The sequence below is a fragment of the Dendrobates tinctorius genome, unplaced genomic scaffold (genome assembly GCF_039654945.1).
Source record: "Dendrobates tinctorius isolate UK_male_01 unplaced genomic scaffold, ASM3965494v1 ptg000012l, whole genome shotgun sequence".
In the NCBI taxonomy this organism is placed as follows: domain Eukaryota; kingdom Metazoa; phylum Chordata; class Amphibia; order Anura; family Dendrobatidae; genus Dendrobates; species Dendrobates tinctorius.
In genome coordinates, this window is record NW_027361680.1 from 13,061,768 (window position 1) to 13,084,139 (window position 22,372).

Sequence of the window (22,372 nt, forward strand, 5' to 3'; positions counted from 1 at the left end):
GCCCCCACCCAAAATGACATGCAGGGATATCTGCTAGAAAACGTGTTCCGATAGATCTGTTTATATGCATGACATTATACCTGCGGAAGACTCTAAGAAGTTGAAACTGGTTGTGTTCTAGTTTGAAATAAAGCTGATCCTTGAGTCAGAATATCGAGTTCCATCATCATCCTTCAGGAATGCATATTGCTGGGAAAATTATGCACACAATGAAGTACAATGTGTCCTGAAAAAACAGTCTCAGAATCAGCAGGATCCGTTTATGCGTTCCAGAGTTATAACCTCATAAAGTGACAGTGGTCAGAATTCAAAAATTTGGCTTGGTCATTAACCCCTTTCTGCCATGAGACGTACTATCCCGTCCATGTGCCCTGGGACTTAATTTCCAGGGACGGGATAGTACGTCATGGCATTTAATGCGACATCGCGACTTCAGTCGCGATGATCGCATTAAAATTCCGACGCCATCCTACCTTATGGTAGATGGCCTCGGCATCCAGGGGTCTGTCGCTGCCCTCCCTTCCTCCCGATCGCTGTGATTGGCTGTTGAAATCGAAACGGCCAATCACAGCGCTTCTCATTGTTTCAGCCAGTCGGCGCGGCTGAAACAATGATGTGCTAGGCTGGGATCGAGTACCGATGTACTCGATCCTGGATCCGATGCCTGGCAACACCCCCCAATCCGATTGCATCCTGGATCCGATGCCTGGCAACGCCAGGCACCGGCAAAACCCCCCCAATCCGATCGCATCGATTGCGCCAATCGCAGGGCAGAGCGGCACTATGGCGCCACTCTGCCCTGCCAGTATCGGTCGGATCGGTGCTGTATTAGCACCGATCCTAGGCAGGGACCTGATACAGGCCCAGTAGGACCTGCAGAAGCTGGTTGGCGCAATCGATTAGATCGGCGATCGCGCCAACCACAGGACACAGCAGCAGTCACTCTGTGACTGCTCTGTGCCCTCCTGATGACCTGGGCATGACCTGCCTTTGAATCAGAGCTGTGAGCTCCGATCCTAGGTGGTTGCCATGGTCACCAGGCAGTGCAGGGATTGGTGGATCGATATTATCATTCGATTCCACCAATGGCAGGTCACAGCAGCGATGTGACCGCTCTGTGACCTGCCCCTGACCTGCCTGTGACCTGTATGACAACTCTGCAGGGGGTCCTCACACTAGCTGAGGATTCCCTAGAGAGCGGTCATACGTTTGGATCTCCTGGTGTGCTGGGTATTGTGGTGCCACAGCAGCTTGTAGCATCACAATACCTGCTAAAGAAAGAAAACCCTACAACTGTAAGTATTGCCTGATCCCCGATCCCTGCCCAATCTAGCTTCATCCCCCCAATCCCCCTTCCCCCTACCCCCTCTTTTTACCCCCCTCCACCCCCCCCTTTGCCCCACCTCCGTGCGCACATTTAGCAGCCGCCGAGCGTTGATTGGTGACGCAGCCCCCTTTGCGCCAGCTCCATATTCGCATCCTACAGCCGCCAAACTTTGATAAGTTGACATAGTTCACTTTTCATAGCTTGTGCTTGCTGATTTCCTTTTTTTTTTCACCCCCTCTTTGCGCCACCTGACTACAAGCGTAAGTGCTAATCCCTGTCCGATCTCTCTTCATCCCCACCCTTCCCCCTTCCCCCTCTTTTTACCCCCTCAATCCCCCTTTGCGTCGCCTCTGCCCAAATTTAGCAGCCCCCTTTGCGCCACTCCGTATTCGCATCCCACAGCCGCCAAACTGTGATAAGTGACATAGTTCACTTATCATAGCTTGTGCCTGCTGATTTCCTTTTTTTTCCACCCCCTCTTTGCGCCACCTATCTACAAGTGTAAGTGCTAATCCCTGATCCCTGTCCGATCTCTCTTCATCCCCCCTTCCCCCACTTTTTACCCCCTCCATCCCCCTTTGCGCCGCCTCTGTGCGCACATTTACAGCCCCCTTAGCGCCAACTCCTTATTCACATCGCACAGCCGCCAAACTGTGATAAGTGACATAGTTCACTTATCAGAGCTTGTGCCTGCTGATTTCGTTTTTTTCACCCCCCTTGCACCACACCTGTAAGAAGACCCAGCAGCTGCCACTGAACTTTGATAAGTGACGCCGTTCACTTATCAGAGATAGAGCCTGCTGATTTAGACTTTTCACAGGTATTTTTCTCCCCATTTCCTTTTTTCTTTTAGCTTTTTCTTTACAGGATAGTGTGCACCAATCACTAGCCCCCCCACACCTACACATAGTTGTAAATAAAGTACACCCAAACACCACTTTCACAAAAAATGTCCCGCCCATCGCGTTCGTCCCAACAGCGCTATTCAATGGAGGAGGCATATTCTTACCTTGCCTCCGACACTGATAGCGAGGATGACGATCCGACTTTTCTTTATTTTTCGGATTCTTCATCCTCTTCCCCCTCCTCATCTTCCTCCTCGGGTCCTGCGGAACCGCCACGCAGACGCTCCAGGACAGAAGATGAGGCAGCGCCCACCATGCCCGAAGCTGATTCAGTAGACCCTGTATGGACTTCGCCACCCGAAAATTACGAGCCACTGATTCCTGATTTTGTGGCAGAATCAGAAATCAAGTTTGACACCGCCAGCCTCACAGAAATAGACTTTTTCAAAGTCTTTTTCTCTGAGGATTTTGTTAACCTCATGGTGGAGCAAACTAATTTGTGCGCTTGTCAATTTTTGGCGGAAAACCCGATTTCAACATATTCCAACTGGTCTCCTGTGGACGCAGTTGAAATGATTCAGTTTTGGGGCCTGGTCCTCCACATGGGGATACTGAAGAAGCCGGAAATTCGGCAATATTGGAGTGTTGATATTTTATACAACACTCCAGTGTTCCGAATGGTCATGGTCCGGACGCGTTTTGAGGCCATCCACAAGTTTCTGCATTATACTGATAATGCACTGTGTCCCGCACGAGATGACCCCAACTTTGACCGTCTGTTCAAAGTTCGGCCGGTCATCGAACACTTCAACAAAAAGTTTGCTGAAGTGTACGTGCCCCAAAGGAACATCAGCGTGGATGAGTCCTTGGTCCATTTCAAGGGAAGGCTCGGATTCCGTCAATACCTGCCCAGTAAGAGGGCCAGGTACGGAATCAAACTCTATAAGCTGTGTGAGAGTACCTCAGGGTACACTCACAGGTTTAGAGTCTACGAAGGAAAGGACACCAGGATTGAACCCCCTGAGTGTCCCCCTGTCCTGGGAGTGAGTGGGAAAATTGTGTGGGATTTGATTCGCCCACTGCTGGATAAAGGTTAGCACCTCTACACTGATAACTTTCTTACCAGCATCCCACTCTACAAATCCCTCTCTGCGCGAGGTACCGCAGCCTGCGGTACTGTCCGCAAAAATCAGAGAGGCCTTCCGAAGACACTACTTGGGCAGATGCTCAGAAAAGGTGTGAGCAGAGCCCAATGTAGCGACCACCTGCTGGTGGTCAAGTACAAGAGGGATGTCCATCTCTTGACCACCATACACGGTGATGGCAGCACCCTCTGCACTGTACGGGGTACCTCCACACAGGTCAGAAAACCGACCTGTGTAGTGGGGTACAACAAAAACATGGGGGCGTTGATCTCTCCGATCAATACCTCCATCCGTACAATGCTCTCAGAAAGGCAAGGGCGTGGTACAAAAAGCTGGCCGTGCACATCGTACAAATGGCAATGCTCAACGCATTCCTGCTGTCACAATGTGCACACCCCACCGATACGTCGTACCTTCATTTCCAGGAGGTAGTGGTTAAGGCCCTGATGTTTGGCGCTCAGGAAGGAGCGGGTCCCAGTACTTCCGGAACTGAAGGTGCTCGTATCGTACCAGGTCAGCATTTTCAGGGGGTGGTCCCGCCAACTGGTAGAAAAGGAAAGCCGCAAAAAAGGTGCCGAGTATGTTACAAAAAGGGAATACGCAAGGACACCATTTACCAGTGCGACACCTGCCCCGAAAAACCTGGCCTGTGTATGAAGGATTGCTTCAAATTGTACCACACCTCCATGCACTACTAATTTACATTAGTGTAGTTGGGGGCACATCTAGATTTGTTCTTTGGGGGTCCAGTATACAAAATGATGTCTCATGTGGGTTTTTTTCCTGTTTAGGCACATCAGGGGCTCTGCAAACGGAACATAACGCCAGCAGACCCATCAAATTCTGCATTCCAAAACGTCACTACTTCCCTTTCGAGCCCCGACATGTGCCTAAACAGTTTTTTCCCACATGTGGGGTACCAGCGTACTCAGGTCAAATTGGACAACATCTTTGGGGGTCCAATTTCTCCTGTTACTCTTGGGAAAATTAAAAATTGGGGACTAAAAATAATTTATGTGGAAACAAAGTAGGATTTTATATTTTCACGCCTGGGCATTATAAACTTTAGCAAAACACTTGTGGGTTCAAAGTGCTCACCACACATCTAGATAAGTTCCTTAGGGGGTCTAGTTTCCAAAATAGGGTCACTTATGGGGGGTTTCCACTGTTTAGGTACATCAGGGGCTCTGCAAAAGAACATGACGCCCGCAGACCATTCTATCAAAGTCTGCATTCCAAAATATCATTACTTCCCTTTCGAGCCCTGCCGTTTGCCCAAACAGTGTTTCTCCCCCACATATGGGGTATTAGCGCACTCAGGACAAATTGGACAACAACTTTTGGGGTCCAATTTCTCATGATACTCTTGGAAAAATAACAAATTGGGGACTAAGAGATCATTTTTGTGGAAAAAAAATTTAATATTTTTTTTCACGCCTGGGTATTATAAGCTTTAGCGAAACACTTGGGGTTCAAAGTGCTCACCACACATCTAGATAAGTTCCTTAGGGGGTCTAGTTTCCAAAATGGGGTCACTTGTGGGGGGTTTCCACTGTTTAGGCATATCATGGGCTCTCCAAACGAAACATGGTATCAGATTTCAATTTCAGCCAATTTTAGGTTGAAAATGTCAAACGGCGTTCTTTCCCTTCCGAGCCCTGCCGTGTGCACAAACAGTGTTTCTCCCCCACATATGGAGTATCAGCGCACTCAGGACAAATTGGACAACAACTTTTGGGGTCCAATTTCTCCTGATACCCTTGGGAAAATAACAAATTGGGGACTAAACCATCATGTTTGTGGAAAAAGTATGATTGTTTATTTTTACGCCCGGGCGTTATAAACTTCTGTGAAGCCCTTGGGGGTTCAAAGTGCTCACCACACATCTAGATGAGTTCCTTAGGGGGTCTAGTTTCCAAAATGGGGTCACTTGTGGGGGGTTTCCACTGTTTAGGTGTATCATGGGCTCTCCAAACGGAACATGGCGTCCGATCTCAATTTCAGCCAATTTTAGGTTGAAAAAGTCAAACGGCACTCCTTCCCTTATGAGCCCTGCCATGCGCTAAAACAGTGGTTCCTCCCCACATATGGGGTATCAGCGTACTCAGGACAAATTGGACAACAACTTTTGGGGTCCAATTTCTCCTTTTATCCTTGGGAAAATAAAAAAAATGTTGCTAAAATATCATTTTTGTGACTAAAAAGTTAAATGTTAATTTTTTCCTTCCACGTTGCTTCTGCTCCTGTGAAACACCTGAAGGGTTAATAATCTTCTTGAACGTAGTTTTGAGTAGCTTGAGGGGTGCAGTTTTTAGAATGGTGTCACTTTTGGGTATTTTCTGCCATATAGACCCCTCAAACTGACTTTGAATGTGAGGTGGTCCCTAAAAAAAAATGGTTTTGTAAATTTTGTTGTAAAAATGAGAAATCGCTGGTCAACTTTTAACCCTTATAACTTCCTAATGAAAAAAAATTTTGTTTCCAAAATTGTGCTGATGTAAAGTAGACATGTGAGAAATGTTATTTATTAATTACTTTGTGTCACATATTTCTCTATTTTAAGGGCATAAAAATTCAAAGTTTGAAAATTGCAATATTTTCAAATTTTTTTCCATATTTCCGTTTTTTTCACAATTAAACGCAAGTTATATGAATTAAATTTTACCACTAACATGAAGTACAATATGTCACAAGAAAACAGTCTCAGATTCGCCTAGATCCGTTGAAGCGTTCCAGAGTTATGACCTCATAAAGGGACAGTGGTCAGAATTGTAAAAAATGGCCCGGTCATTAATGTGCAAACCACCTTTGGGGCTTAAGGGGTTAATGTCATAATTGGCTCTGTCACTAAGGGGTTCCAGTAATATTGATTGTTTATTTTGTAGTTTCTGATAACTTCAGCCTAACTAAAAGAACTAGAAAATAAGCCAAATTCCATAGTGTTTTACTATCTGTTATACTATTTATACTATTTTATTAGTACCTACTTCAAAATGTGAAAAGGGATGTGATTAACCTTTTGCTGCAATGTATGACATTTCTGAATACGTTTCTACATAAAAACCGCATATTCTAGACTGGTTGTAGAGGCCTTTAACCCCTTCATGACCCATGACTCCTAAGTAGGCGTCATGAAAAGTCATGCCCATGCTGTAAATAGCGTTCCTGCGGGTCGGGTGACCGGGGTCATTGAAATGTCACCCGACCCGCAGATACAGAACAACATGCAGTGAAGCCCGGGGGGGGTGACTTTGCACCCATGTGGTTAGGATCACTCTGATTGGCTGTTAAAAGTGAAACAATGAAAATTGCTGAAATATTACAATCCAGCCATGGCCGATGCTGCAGTAGCATCGGACATGGCTGGAGACACCGATTCGACCCCCCCCACCGGCAATCGCCCCCCGCCACTGAATGACAGCGGCGATCTGCCGCCGCTGTCATCATCTGCCCCCCCTCCCATTCCCTCCGCTCCCCGCCAGCTTCCGATCCCCCCTCACTGCCCCGGTACCTTTTGTGTCCCCCTGTCGCTCCCGGTGTCCCGCGGGTCCGGCCATCTTGGAAAATGGCGGGCGCATGCACAGTGCGCCCGCCCGAATTTGCCTGCTGCAGATTCCATTCTTTCATTTTGATCACTCTCACAGTGATCAAAATGAAATAAAAAGTAAATAAACCCCCCAATTATCACCCCCATAGGTAGGCACAACTAATAAAATAAAGAAAATATTTTTATTTTTCCATTAAGGTTAGGGTTGGAATTAGGGTTAGGGTTGGAGTTAGGGTTATGGTTGGGATTAGGATTAGGGATGTGTTGGGGTTACTGCTGTGGTTAGGAGTGTGTTGGGGTTAGGGTTGAAGTTAGAATTGATGGGTTTCCACTGTTTAGGCACATCAGGGGGTCTCCAAACGCGACATGGTGCAACCATTGATTCCAGACAATTTTGCGTTCAAAAAGTCAAACGGTGCTCCCTCCCTTCCAAGCCCCGACGTGTGCCCAAACAGTGGTTTACCCCAACATATGGGGTATCCGCATACTCAGGAAAAATTGCACAACAACTTTTGGGGACTCATTTCTCCTGTTACCCTTGGGAAAATAAAAAATTGGGGGCTAAAAAATTATTTTTGTGGAAAATAAATGATTTTTTCATTTTCACGTCTCTGCATTATAAACTTCTGTGAAGCACTTGGGGGTTCAAAGTGCTCACAACACATCTACATGAGTTCCTTGGAAGGTCTAATTTCCAAAATGGGGTCACTTGTGGGGGGTTTCCACTGTTTAGGCACATCGGGGCTCTGCAAACGTAATGACGCCCACAGATTATTCCATCAAAGTCTGCATTTCAAAACGTCACTACTTCCATTCCGAGCCCTGACGTGTGCCCAAACAATGGTACCCCCCCACATATGGAGTACCAGCGTACTCAGGACAAACTAGACAACAACCTTTGGGGTCCAATTTCTCCTGTTACCCTTGTGAAAATAAACAATTGCGAGCTAAAAAATCATTTTTTGAGGGAAAAAATGATTTTTTATTTTCATGGCTCTGCGTTCTAATCTTCTGTGAAGCACTTGGAGGTTCAAGGTGCTCACCACACATCTAGGCAAGTTCCTTATGGGGTCTAGTTTCCAAAATGGGGTCACTTGTGGGGGTTTCCACAGTTTAGGTACATCAGGGGCTCTGCAAATGTATCATGATGCCCACAGACCATTCCATCAAAGTCTGCATTTCAAAATGTCACTACTTCACTTCCGAGCCCTGACGTGTGCCCAAACAGTGGTTATCCCCCACATATGGGGTATCAGCGTACTCAGGAAAAACTGGACAACAATTTTTGGGGTCCAATTTATCCTGTTACCCTTGTTAAAATAAAAAATTGCGGACTGAAAAATATTTTTTTTTAGGAAAATTTTTTTTTTTATTTTCATGGCTCTGCGTTATAAACTTCTGTGAAGCACCTGGGGGTTCAAAGTGCTCACTATGCATCTAGATAAGTTCCTTGGGGGTCTAGTTTCCAAAATGGGGTCATTTATGGGGGAGCTCCAAAGTTTAGGCACACAGGGGATCTCCAAATACGACATGGTGTCCGCTAACGATTGGAGCTAATTTTAATTTCAAAAAGTCAAATGGCGCTTTTTCCCTTCTGAGCCCTGCTGTGCACCCAAACAGTGGTTCCCCCCCCCCCACATATGGAGTACCAGCGTACTCAGGACAAACTGGACAACAACTTTTGTTGTTCAATTTCTCCTGTTACCCTTGTGAAAATAAAAAATAGCGTGCTAAAAAATCATTTTTGAGGAAAAAGATTTTTTATTTTCACTGCTCTACATTATAAACTTTTGTGAAGCACTTGGGGGTTCAAAGTGCTCACTACACATCTAGATAAGTTCCTTAAGGGGTCTAGTTTCCAAAATGGTGTCACTTGTGTGGGAGCGCCAATGTTTAGGTACACAGGGGCTCTCCAAACGAGACATGGTGTCCAATAATGATTGGAGCTAATTTTCCATTCAAAAAGTCAAATGGCGCTCCTTCCCTTCCGGGCCCTGCCGTGCGCCCAAACAGTGGTTTATGAGCACATATGAGGTATTGGTGTGCTCAGGAGAAATTGCCCATCAAATTTTAGGATCCATTGTTCCTGTTGCCCATGTGAAAATGAAAAAACTGAGGCTAAAAAAGAATTTTTGTGGAAAAAAAAGTCCTTTTTTTTTTTTTTTTACGGATCAATTTGTGAAGCACCTGGGAGTTCAAAGTGATCACTATGCTTCTAGATAAGTTCCTTGGGGGGTCTAGTTTCCAAAATGGGGTCACTTGTGGGGAAGCTCCAGTGTTTAGGCACACAGCGACTCTCCAAACGTGACATGGCAAGCGCTAAATATTCCAGCATATTTTCTATTCAAAAAGTCAAATGTGCTCCTTCCCTTCTGAGCCCTGCCGTGTGCAGAAACAGTGGTTTATGACCACATATGAGGTATCGGTGTACTCAGGAGAAATTTCCCAACAAATTTTAGGATCCAATTTATCCTGTTGCCCATGTGAAAATGAAAAAAAAATGATGCTAAATGAAAATTTGTGTTGGAAAAATTAAAATGTCCATTTTTTCCTTCCACGTTGCTTTAGTTCCTGTGAAGCACCTGAAGGGTTAATAATCTTCTTGAATGTAGTTTTGAGTAGCTTGAGGGGTGCAGTTTTTAGAATGGTGTCACTTTTGGGTATTTTCTGCCGTATAGACCCCTCAAAGTGACTTCAAATGTGAGGTGGTCCCTAAAAAAAAATGGTTTTGTAAATTTTGTTGTAAAAATGAGAAATCGCTGGTCAACTTTTAACCCTTATTACTTCCTAACAAAAAAAAATTTGTTTCCAAAATTTTGCTGACGTAAAGTAGACATGTGGGAAATGTTATTTAGTAACTATTTTGTGTCACATAACTCTCTAGTTTAACAGAATAAAAATTCAAAATTTGAAAATTGTGAAATTTTCAAAATTTTCGCCAAATTTCTGATTTTTTTCACAAATAAATGCAAAAATTATCGACCTAAATTTACCACTAACATGAAGCCCAATGTGTCATGAAAAAACAATCTCAGAATCGCTAGGATGCGTTGAAGCGTTCCAGAGTTATTACCTCATAAAGGGACACTGGTCAGAATTCCAAAAAATGGCCAGGTCATTAAGGTCAAAATAGGCTGGGTCATGAAGGGGTTAAAAAGGAGTGGAATACATTTATCACCACCGCTTTACCTTACAGAAAGCCCTAATTAGCACCAGAAAAATTCTACTCTACATTTGACACACTGGTCATATAGGCTTTTGGGAAGGGGACTACCATTTTAAAGTTGAGCTGGCAGAATTTGCGCCAACTTTATCATTCAGGTGCAGCATATGATAAATATGGAGAGGCGGTGCTAATAGGGGTACGCTAATGATTTGGTGCAAATTATGTTATTCTTTTTATCTTGTACGGTGTGCTTACTCAGGTAATTGGCTGCAAATATGTCATTTTGCACAAAATCTTTTTTTATTTTGGTAGGAGATTACAGACCAGAGGTTATTCCAGAAAACTGTAAAGCTGTGCCGTTTCTTTGCCAACTCCCTTGTGCACTACACCAAGGTAAGCTTCTTACTTCTAGCTCACAGAGGTATGTAATGTGAATGTGAACATGCACTGCAACTTTGATTAATGTGAAGCTCCAGGCGAAGACATCAGCATTTGGCCAGTCGCATTGAGCTCTATAGCTCCCTAAAGTCTTCCTAAAAGTTCTAATTCTAAAAGGGTCTCAAAGTTTACGTAAAATAGTATTGAGATAGTAAAGAGAAACATATTATAAATATCTAAGAGATATTAAAATAAATAATTGATGTTTAAAGATTGCAGGAGCCAGGGGTGGACAAACAGCCTGTGCAGTTGGTTAAGCTCAGGGATAGAAGCTGATGTGAGGGTCCGTTGTCAGAAATCTTAGAAAGCATACTAATTATTTTGGCCAGAAGGTGGCCGCATCACACAATGATTACTGGCTATAAACCACATCTGCTCCTTTAGTCACTGGAAGCAGTCGGGACAGAACAACAAAGGTTGTAGAAGAAGGCCCGCTTCAGCTTTTGCAGATCCAGGCAGTGCAGACGGAAGCTCAGGTCACAGTGTTTTATTCCTGTCGACCAGTGACTTTTCGGACAGGTTATGGCCGTGGTGTTGGGATGGGTGGGGGAAACACTCTGCTGCTCCAGGAGGCTCTGCATGATATTCAGCCCTGGTAAGTGTACTTATAAGTGAGATCATGATTTTTGTGTATAGGATGTGTGTATAACAACCAGTCCTTGTCAAAAATATTGGGCAAACAGGACAATCACAAAATAAGATCGAGGCTTACCAGGAAAAGAAGATAATGACAAAAGGTGAAAAAAATCCAAAATGTATTAGGCCTCTTTCACACTTCAGTTTTTTGCATCAGTTATAATCCGCCAAAAAGGCGGACAAGCGGATCCGTTCTAAACTGATGGCACAGGATCCGTTTTCAGATGGATCCTGAAAATGAAGAAATTTAAAGGAATCGCTGGCCGGGAAGAGGAGAGAGAGAGAGAGAGTGATTTTTTATTTTTGTCCGGCAGCCAGAAAGAATTTCGGGTTAAATGAGTGTCAGAGAAAAAAACGTTACAAGCTCCGTTCTGAAATCTTTGAGGATGGTGATGGACAGCAACTTTTGGCGGATCCTCACAAAAAACTGATGCAACGGACAGCAATCCGTCACAATCCGCCATTAATGCAAGTCAATGGGAAAAAAACGGATCCTCAAAAAAAAATTGAGGATCCGTTTTTTTTCAAAACCTGGCGGATTGTGACTGATTGTAAAAAAACGGAAGTGTGAAAGAGGCCTTAGGGTATAGTATCCATATCCTGTTTAGCTGATGGTGCTCATACCAAGAGCAGGTGCAGTAATATGGCATTTATTAACAAATCTAGAATAACCTAAAAGCCAATAAGCCATGGCAGGGTTGACTTACCCAACATGTATCGCGACTTTCTGTGGATTCATCAGGGAGTAATGTGACAGTGCTATAGCAGTACTAGGCCTGTTTGTAGGACGGTCTTCATTAATGGTTTACGTGAGCAGCAGGTAATAGGCATTTCTGCCTTCCAGTAGATTCCATGATGTAAGGCCCTGTTCACATGTCATTTTTTGCGTACACTGGATCTGTATATGTGTGTACCATATAGAGCAATATACTGCATATGTGCATAGTATATAGGAGTAATATGTTACATATGATGTTAATGTTTTTGGAAGGATTTAAAATCTGTGTCCTGGACACAAAGCAAGTGACAGGTCAAATACTGAGGTGGATTCTGTTCAGAAAAGCCAGAGATGCGACATGCAGACTAGCCCACAATTACTACTGCTAATCCACATTGTGGAATATCAAACTGCACATCCCAGGTGAAGTCAGTTTAATGAGGTAGTGCCCCTTCACCAATTTTTATCCCACATTCTCAGAGACCTATATGATATCAGCCTGACCTTTACTTACCCTTCCCAGGTCCAAGACTGTATCTCCACCACTACCACGGTCTTTGCTGTTTGCTGTGTTGTTGACATGACTTTACCAGCGCAGCGTGTTGTGAGTTCATTTTCTGGTCTATCAGTTGTGAGTTCTCCTTCCAGGCTCCTTCTGGTGGTAACAGGAGGTAGTGAGGCTGATTTAATCAGTGGAGATCTGCCACCTGATAAGGAGGATGACGATTGGACCTGAGGAATCTCAGACTGGATTTAAGACAGCAGACGCCCTATTCTGGTGCTGGTGATTCCTTCTGGCTTCTCAGGTCTTGGTTCTCAGCTCTGTTCCAGTCAGCTCAAGCTAAGTTTTTCTGCTAATGTTCACACTTGATTTTGTTGGTCTATTCAGTTTTTTGTGTGGTCAGCCATCCCCGGCTGGGGCTGTGCTGAATTTCCACTCTTATTTATCTGTATTTGCCAATTTGCTTTTTGTCCCTTATTAGATTGGCCTCTTTTTGCTCTGTCTCAGAATATTTCAGAGTGCTGATATAGTGGGAGAAGTCTAGTGACTTCAGGGTTAATTTTGTTATCAGAAGTGTTGGACATTATTTTTGTAGGGTTTTTGGCAGACAGCAGATAGTGTCTTTCCTTTCCTATCCTTTCTAGTTAGTTTGGGCCCCATCGTTTGCTCAGCCTATTTTCCTGCCTGTGTTTGTGTTTTCATCTTGTTTCACTGTCAATACATGTGTGCGGGCTGTCTTTCCTTTTGGGGTCTGCTCTGGGGCAGTTAGTTTTCCCCTTTTCTTGCTTTAGGCTTATTTAGTCCTCCGGCTGTGACGAAACGTCTAGGTTCATCGTAGGAACGCTCCACGGCTGCTGCTAGTTGTGTGGTTAGGATCAGGGATCTGCAATCTGCATAGTTACCAACCTCTCTGGTTTTCTGTGACTTAGCTTGTTTTGTTTTTTCCTCCTCGGTGACCCATTCATAACAGCAGCGTATCACTGAGCTGATTGACTAATGCCGTCAGAAATAGCTGAGCCTCTGAGCGCTGTGATTCTCTGCAGAGTTGTCACTGATTCAGCTGATCAACAACAGGCATCACTGGTCCTGGGGAGCTTGGGCAAAGCGCACTTTATTTTGAATGTATATCACGGAACCTATGGGCTAAAAATAGGTGATGGGGCAACCCTTTTGCAAATTGGTGTGCCTGTATATTATAGCCCTAGATACCCATCTTGATTGTGGTTAAAAGCCATGATATTTATCTCAAGTCCTGCGGGTATTCAAATGAATAGGTCTGTGCGCATGTCAGTGTGTTTCCACGGATCATGTGTCCGTGGGCAAAACATGCTGAAATGTCCGGTTTTTGCCGTCACCACGGACGGCAAAACGTCCCGTACACATTGATGTCCTCCGTGTGCACGAATGGCCGCTGGGGAAGAAGTGCTACTGTAAAGCGCTGTTCCCCTGCGGCAGGTGCTGAATGCGGCTCTCATTCTCCCCTGCTTTGCCAGCGATCGGCGCTATCAGAGGAGAATGAATAAATGAAAAACTTGACGTGGGTTCCTCCTATGTTTTTGAACCAATCCGGCAAAACTCACTGGTGCGGGCTGCTATTCTCAGGCTATTTTTAGACTGGTGGGGCCCATATCCATGGCCCCTTACCAGCCTGAGAATAGCAGCCTGCACCTGTGAGTTTTGCCTGGTTGATTCAAAAACATAGGGGGAACCCACGTCAGGTTTTTCATTTATTATTTCTTCTCTGCTAGCACCGATCGCCGGCAGACCAGGGGAGAATGAGAGCCACGTTCAGCACCTGCCGCAGGGGAACAGCGCTTTACAGTAGCACTTCTTCCCCGGCGACTATTCGTGTGTTATTGATGCGGCACACGGTTGCCACACGCATTACACACACGGACACTGATATCTCCGGTACCGTTTTTTCCGGTACTGGAAATATCAGGACGTGTGAAAGGGGCCTCATTGAGTGAAATGTTAGCTTAGAAACCTGGGTCACAGAGTAACGACTGTAGCCAACACTTGGGTTCCATGGGGATCACATGTAATCTAAAAAGTAGCATTAGGATAAAACACCATATTGATTACTTGAAAACTGCAAATTTTCTGCATAGGGAGATAATCTCTCAATGTGACCAATTATTGTTCATAACTGTTCACCTTTGAGGAGTGATACCACCATGAGGTTTGACTACAGAAGCCTGTAGAGAAGTTTTCTGAAAAGGGAAATGCTAAGTGGCTACTCTGGGACTGTAACATGGCCTCTACTAGGGATTGGTCTCTTTAGTGTTTACCAGGTATAGTGACTGTACCTGGTACTGCAGGTCACAACGACTACAACCTAAAAAAGGTTACCGCATCACAGAAGAAAGGTGAAGGAACAACTTCAGTGACCAGGTATTGATGGTTAATTCAGCAACATTTCAGAATTGAAGAACCGTTGTAGCTAAGTAACTGATAATTGTCAGTAACACAAGGCTTTTTTATTGTTTTTTAAAGGAATTCATACAGTTTTTAGCAGGATCCTGCGTTTCTTTTCATCAGCTGTACCTACAGATACATAGGTAAGTGCATGCTTTATTAGACTACTTTTAAAGTACCACTCTGCCATTTTTTCCCATTTCATCATTATGTATCAGTAATGTATGTTGCATCAATGAAAATTAACCGCGTAGGGCTTAATAACCATCTGTAGTTTTGTTTGCTCTTAAGCCAGGGGGACGCGGGTCCCGGGACCGGTTGGAAGGTAGGCTGCCTCCGGGTGCAGGGTAGAGAGTCTGAGCCCTGAGCGCCATTGCGGTCGTCAGCTTACTGTAAGGAGAGCACTCGGAAAAGAGAGAACAACGCAGAATTCTTCTCTGTCCCTCCCCACTGCCCGGAGCCCCCACAGAGTGCAGAGCGCCCCTGGAAAAAGCGCTTAAAATTAACTGTTGGTTAGCCGAATCTTGCTGGCCTTTCTGGCGCTACTTGTTTGCTCCTCATCCACCACTCCCCGGCTGTTAACCCTGTGGCGCTCGGGACTGTTGGCACCAGTGTGATTACTACAGAAGTTCTGTCTGCATTAGAGACCATCTTGGAGACATTCTCCCTATCTCTCTACATCTGCAGAATTTTCTACACTGACATTCCTGCCACCTGGGCGGATGCTCTTTTGAACTCTAGGTCTCCAGATATAAGAAATAAGATGAAAGCGGCTGCTCTTACAATGTGGTTCTAATTGTCATTTCCGTGCACGTGCGGTGACCCATATAGAGCGCGCTATATATAGATATAATGGTTAAGCCTCATAAAGAGCATGGAAAAATCGTGGCCCCAGTTTTACATCAAGCCAAACAAAACGAGATGGAAAAATTTAAAAAAAATAAATCTTCATCCACCCGGGCTACACCGAAAACTTCTCTTCCTAATACTGCCACAGATGACCAGATGGGCGATTCAGACTGGAGCGATGATGTCTCAGGTAGTGATCTTCCTCAGCCAGACTCTGGCAGGATTTCAAAGTCATTTCTTAAAAAAATCCCTGGCACAAGCAATGAAACCTCTGGTTAACGAAATATCTGGTATGAGAGCAGACATACAACAAATCGGCAGTAGAGTTGAATCCCTGGAATCTCCTCAATCATTACTCATAACTCACTCTAAGAGTATCAGAGACCACATGGAATTCCACAGAACCCAACTAAACAATGCATCTCTCGCTCTAGAAGATCACGAAAATCGGAGCCGCAGAAAGAACATTAGGATCAAAGGGATTCCGGAAAGTGTCTCTAATGAAATACTAGAAAAAACAACCAGAGAAATTTTTGCATTATTATTGCCGCAGGGCAGATGCGAACAAATGGTCATTGAGACAGTTCATCGATCGCTCAGGCCAAAACCAAAGCCTTCAGATCCCCTGAGGGATGTTATTTGTGGCTTGCTGAGCTATATTGATACTCATGCAGTCTTGTCTACCTCCCGAGACGGTGGGGCCATTTCTTATGAGGGAGCATCCTTTCAGTTGTTCCAGGACCTGGCTCCATTGACTTTGGCTAAACACAGGATCATGAAGCCACTATTGGATACCCTTCGCTCCAACAAAATCTTTTACAGGTGGCTGTTTCCATTTGGTCTGGCGATACACAGTGGAGGAAAACAGATGATTGTTAAACACACAGACGACCTTCCAAAGATGTGGGAGTCCTTCAATATTCCTGAGGTAGAGGTTCCTTCCTGGCTGCCGCTGGACATGGATCTTCAGTCCCCCCGTCTCTGCCGCCTCTACCGGTAGGACAAGGGGAATGGACACCGGTAAAAAGGCACCCATCACCTAAACAAGCAAGATCTGCTACCAAGAAGAGACAACCACCCTGAAACGCTGGCTTGTCTTGTCCTTTATATATTTCTCTGACGTTTCAGAGTTTGTTTTCCTACAAGTTGACTCAACTGGAGGCAACTTTATATTTAACTTTGTTTGAAACATTTGCTTCACTCATATTTTTCTTCAGTACGGGCCGCCGCCTGTAGTCATGGAATGATCTGACCTGTCTGCTATGGGACGCTATTATATCTCCCCCCCTCTGCTGCAGATAGGTTGTTTTGTTGAATATATATGTTATTTAGTTATTTTCACTGTTTTAGTTGATAAGTTGATGTACACATGCAAAGATGTCCCTTATTCACCCAAGCTCGGGGTATAATTAACAACAAAGTGTCAGCCACGATATTAGTGGCTTCTTATAATGTTAAGGGCTCACCATGTAAACGGGGGCAAATACTGAGGTTTTTACATTCCAAAGGCTCTAATGTTTTATTCTTGCAAGAAACACATTTTAAGAGGGGTCGAGTACATGACGTGGCTAGGACTAGATTCCCAACATGGTATCACAGTACAGGTACTTCAGCTAAAAAGGGTGTTAGTATAGCTCTCTGAAAGGATATGCCCTTTACATTACACGATACTCTGTCAGACTCTGAGGGGAGATACATAATGATCAAAGACCTCTTGGCAAATACAAAGGTTACATTATGTAACATATATGCCCCGAATACTAATCAGATTAGTTGGATGGGCAGGGTTTTGAACACCCTCCGCCTTTTCACTGAGGATCGTCTGATTGTGGGAGGTGATCTTAATATTTCCCTGAACCCATTAATTGACAACTCATCAGGTAAATCTTCTTTTTCACAAAAAGCCTTGAGGAAATTACATCTCAATTTGCAATCTTTAAAATTGGTCGATACGTGGAGAGTCTTGAACCCTTCGACTAAAGATTATACCTTCTTCTCATCTCCCTATAATAGCTACCATAGAATAGATTGTCTCTTCATGCAGTCATCACGCATCCAGTTGGTAACATCCGCAAAAATAGATGTGATCTCCCTCTCGGACCATGCTCCGATTTTTCTGGAAGTTAATATCTCCTTCACCCTCCAGAACCTGGACGCTTAATGAGACATTATTAGACTCAGATTTACTTGTCAGAAAATGCACATTTGCAGAGCATCCAGCCCTACATAACCCATAACATGAAAATGTCTCAAAAAATTCTCAAAAAATATTCCTTTTATTAATGATCACATAAAAACAATGAACATAGTAATAATAGATGCAGTGGTTGGTATTTGAGAAACAAACAGAAGTAACCTGGAACCACTCAAAGCCAGGACATAATATGCACCATATAAAGAAACCGCCAGGGAAAAGAGAGTATAATGACTGTACAAGGCCACAAATCAAGATATGTAAATCCTCAAAGTCAAAGCCACACTTTACAAATATATTGGCATAATATGTCAGTTGAGTCCCAAATGAATCAAAGGTACAGATCCAATACAGGGTACAGAGGACTATAGAAGAGTGCTAGATGTGGCTAACATAGGTTGAAGGTCCCAGCGGTAAGTCCATATGTCAGGGTAGTATCCCTTAACCCCTTACCTACAATTGATGTAATATTCCGTCCATGTGACCATGGACCTAATTACCATGGACGGAATATTACGTCATGCCCTTTAATGCGACATCGCGACTTAAGTCGCGGTGATCGCATTAAAATGCCGATGCCATCTTACCTCAGGATAGATGGCCTCGGCATCCCGGGCAGTCTCCGCCCTGGCCCGCCCCTCTCTGAGCTGTGATTGGCTGTTCAATTCAGTACAACCAATCACAGCAATTCTCTTTGTTTCAGCCAATCAGATTGGCTGAAACAACAGGAATCTAGGCTAGGATCGAGTACCGATGTACTCGATCCTAGGACTGGTGCCTGGCAACGCCAGGCACCGGAGAAAAGCCCCCAGATTGGCGCGATCGCCAATCTAATCAATCGCAGCGCACAGCGGCGCAATATCGCCGCTGTGCCCTGCCGGTACCGGCCCGGATCGGTGCTGTAATAGCACCGATCCTAGGCCAGAGCCTAGGACAGGCCCAGCAGGGCCTGCAGGAAGTGGTTGGCGCGATCGATTAGATCGGCGATCGCGCCAGCCACAGGGCACAGCTGCGGTCACCATGTGACCGCTCTGTGCCCTGCTGATGACCTGGCCATGACCTGCCTAGGAATCGGAGCTGTGAGCTCCGATCCTAGGCAGTTACCATGGTCACCAGGCAGATCAGGGATTGGTGGGATCGATGTAATCATTCGATCCCACCAATGACAGGTCACAGCAGCGATGTGACCGCTCTGTGACCTGCCCCCTGACCTGCCTCTGACCTGTCTGACCTGTCTGCAGGGGTCCTCACTCTAGCTGAGGATTCCTGCAGAGAGGTCGGACGCAGCAAGAGCTCCTGTGCTGGGTATTGTGGTGCCACAGCTTGTAGCATCACAATCCCTGCAGAAGAAAGAAGAAGAAGAAAGAAAACTACAACTGTAAGTGCTAATTGATCCCTGATCCCCTGCCCAATCTATCTTCACCCCCCCACCTATCTTCATCCCCCCCGTCCCCCCTTTTACCCCCTCCACCCCCCCTTTTGGCCTGCCTCCGTGTGCAGCCGCCAAGCGTTGATCGGTGACGCAGTTCACCGATCAACACTTGTGCTCGCTTTTTTTTACTCCGCACACACATCCCGTTTTTCATTTTTTTCTCCCCCCCCCTTGTGCCACCTAACTACAACCCTAACTGACCCCTGCCCAATCTTTCTTCATCCACCCCAATCCCCCCATCCCCCTATTTTTACCCCCCTCCAGCCCACTTTTGCACCACCTCCGTGTGCAGCAGCCGAGCGTTGATTGGTGACGCAGTTCACCGATCAACACTTGTGCTCGCTTTTTTTTTTACTCCGCACACACATCCCGTTTTTCATTTTTTTTCTCCCCCCCATTGTGCCACCTAACTACAACCCTAACTGACCCCTGCCCAATCTTTCTTCATCCACCCCAATCCCCCCATCCCCCATCCCCCTATTTTTACCCCCCTCCACCCCACTTTTGCGCCACCTCCGTGCGCAGCCACCGAGCGTTGATCGGTGACGCAGTTCACCGATCAACACTCGTGCTCGCTTTTTTTCCTTCGCACACACATCCCGTTTTTCATTTCCCCCCCCCCTTGTGCCACCTAACAACAACCCTAACTGACCCCTGCCCAATCTCTCTTCATCCACCCCAATCCCCCCATCCCCCACCCCCCTCCACCCCACTTTTGCGCCACCTGCCTGCCGTTTTAAATTTATTTCTCCCCTTTTTGTGCCACCTAACTACAACCCTAACTGTTAATCCCTGTCCGATCTCTATTCATCCACCCCAATCCCCCCAGCCCCCTGTTTTTACCCCCCTTTGTGCCGTTTCCGTGTGCACATTTAGCAGCCGCTGAATTTTGATAAGTGACGCAATTCACTTATAAAAGTTCGTGCCGGCTGTTTTCCATTTTTCTTTTTCACCTCCCCCCCCCCCTTTGAGCCACCCCTGTGCACACATCCAGCAGCCACTAAATTTTGGTAAGTGACGCCGTTCACTTACCATATCTAGGTTCTGCTGTTTTAGACTTTTTTTTCCACATTTCCTTTTAGCTTTTTCTTACAGGATAGTGTGCACCAATCACTAGCCCCCCACCACATACACAGTTATAAATAAAGTACACCCAAGCACCATATTTACACAAAAAAATGTCCCGCCCATCACGTTCCTCCCAACAGCGCTATTCAATGGAGGAGGCATATTCTTACCTTGCCTCCGACACTGATAGCGAGGATGACGATCCGACTTTTCTTTATTTTTCGGATTCTTCATCCTCTTCTTCTTCCTCTTCCCCCTCCTCATCCTCCTCCTCGGGTCCTGCGGAACCGCCACGCAGACGCTCCAGGACAGAAGATGAGGCAGCGCCCACCATGCCCGCAGCTGATTCAGCAGACCCTGTGTGGACCTCGCCCCCCGAAAATTACGAGCCACTGATTCCTGATTTTGTGGCAGAATCAGGAATCAAGTTTGACACCACCGGCCTCACAGAAATTGACTTTTTCAAAGTCTTTTTCTCTGAGGATTTTGTTAACCACATGGTGGAGCAAACTAATTTGTACGCTCGGCAATTTTTGGAGCAAAACCCGCTTTCATCCTATACTAACTGGTCTCCTGTGGACGCAGTTGAAATGACGAAGTTTTGGGGCCTGGTCCTCCACATGGGTATCCTGAAGAAGCCTGAAATTTCGCAATATTGGAGTGTTGATATTTTATACAACACTCCAGTGTTCCGAATGGTCATGGTCCGGGCGCGTTTTCAGGCCATCCTCAAGTTTCTGCATTATAACGATAATGCACAGTGTCTCGCACGAGATGACCCCAACTTTGACCGTCTGTTCAAACTTCGGCCGGTCATCGAAAACTTCAACAAAAAGTTTGCTGAAGTGTACGTGCTCCAAAGAAACATCTGCATGGACGAGTCCTTGGTCCATTTTAAGGGCAGGCTCGGATTCCGTCAATACCTGCCCAGTAAGAGGGCCAGGTACGGAATCAAACTCTATAAGCTGTGTGAGAGTACCTCAGGGTACACCCACAGGTTTAGAGTGTACGAAGGAAAGGACACCAGGATTGAACCCCCTGAGTGTCCTCCTGACCTGGGAGTGAGTGGGAAAATTGTGTGGGATTTGGTGCACCCACTGCTGGATAAAGGTTATCACCTCTACACTGATAACTTTTATACCAGTGTCCCACTCTACAAAGTCCTCTTTGCGCGAGGTACCGCAGCTTGCGGTACTGTCCGCAAAAATCAGAGAGGCCTCCCGAAGACGCTACTTGGGCAGATGCTCCGAAAAGGTGAGAGCAGGGCCCAATGTAGCGACCACCTGCTGGTGGTCAAGTACAAGGACAAGAGGGATGTCTTTCTCTTGACCACCATACACGGTGATGGCAGCGCCCTCAGCACTGTACGGGGTACCTCGGCACAGGTCAGCAAACCTGAATGTGTGCTGGGGTACAATAAAAACATGGGGGGCGTTGATCGCTCCGATCAATACCTCCAACCGTACAATGCTTTGAGAAAGGCCAAGGCGTGGTACAAAAAGCTGGTCGTGCACATCGTCCAATTGGCAATGCTCAACGCATTCCTATTGTCACAATGTGCATGCCCCAGCGATACGTCGTACCTTCAGTTTCAGGAGGTAGTGGTTAAGGCCCTGATGTTTGGCACTCTGGAAGGAGCGGCCCCAGAACTTCCGGAACTGAAGGTGCTCGTATTGTACCAGGTCAGCATTTCCCGGGGGAGGTCCCGCAAACTGGAAAAAGAGGTAAATCGCAAAAAAGGTGCCGAGTGTGTTACAAAAACGGAATACGCAAGGACACCATTTATCAATGCGACACCTGCCCCGAAAAACCTGGCCTGTGTATGAAGGATTGCTTCAAATTGTACCACACCTCAATGCACTACTAAATTTCGTTACCGGAAACATTAGATTAGTTGGGGAACATCTAGATAAGTTCCTTGGGGGTCTAGTTTCCAAATCAATGTCACTTGTGGTTTTTTTTTACTGTTTAGGCACATCAGGGACTCTGCAAATGGAAAATGACGCCCACAGACCATTCCATCTAAGTCTGCATTTCAAAACGTCACTCCCTTCCGACCCTGCCGTGTGCCTAAACAGTTTTTTCCC

General features: G+C 45.6%; 1 protein-coding gene across 3 annotated transcripts in view; it reads left to right on the forward strand.

Annotated features, from left to right (window-relative positions):
• The window catches only part of FIRRM (FIGNL1 interacting regulator of recombination and mitosis), a 737,920-nt gene that overhangs the window by 289,403 nt on the left and 426,145 nt on the right, over window positions 1-22,372 (forward strand). For all 3 annotated transcript variants that reach the window (XM_073557998.1, XM_073557999.1, XM_073558000.1), the window contains exons 9-10: window positions 10,343-10,423; window positions 14,821-14,885. In XM_073557998.1, the coding sequence (XP_073414099.1) occupies window positions 10,343-10,423; window positions 14,821-14,885 (146 nt within the window). The remainder of the gene's footprint in view (window positions 1-10,342; window positions 10,424-14,820; window positions 14,886-22,372) is intronic.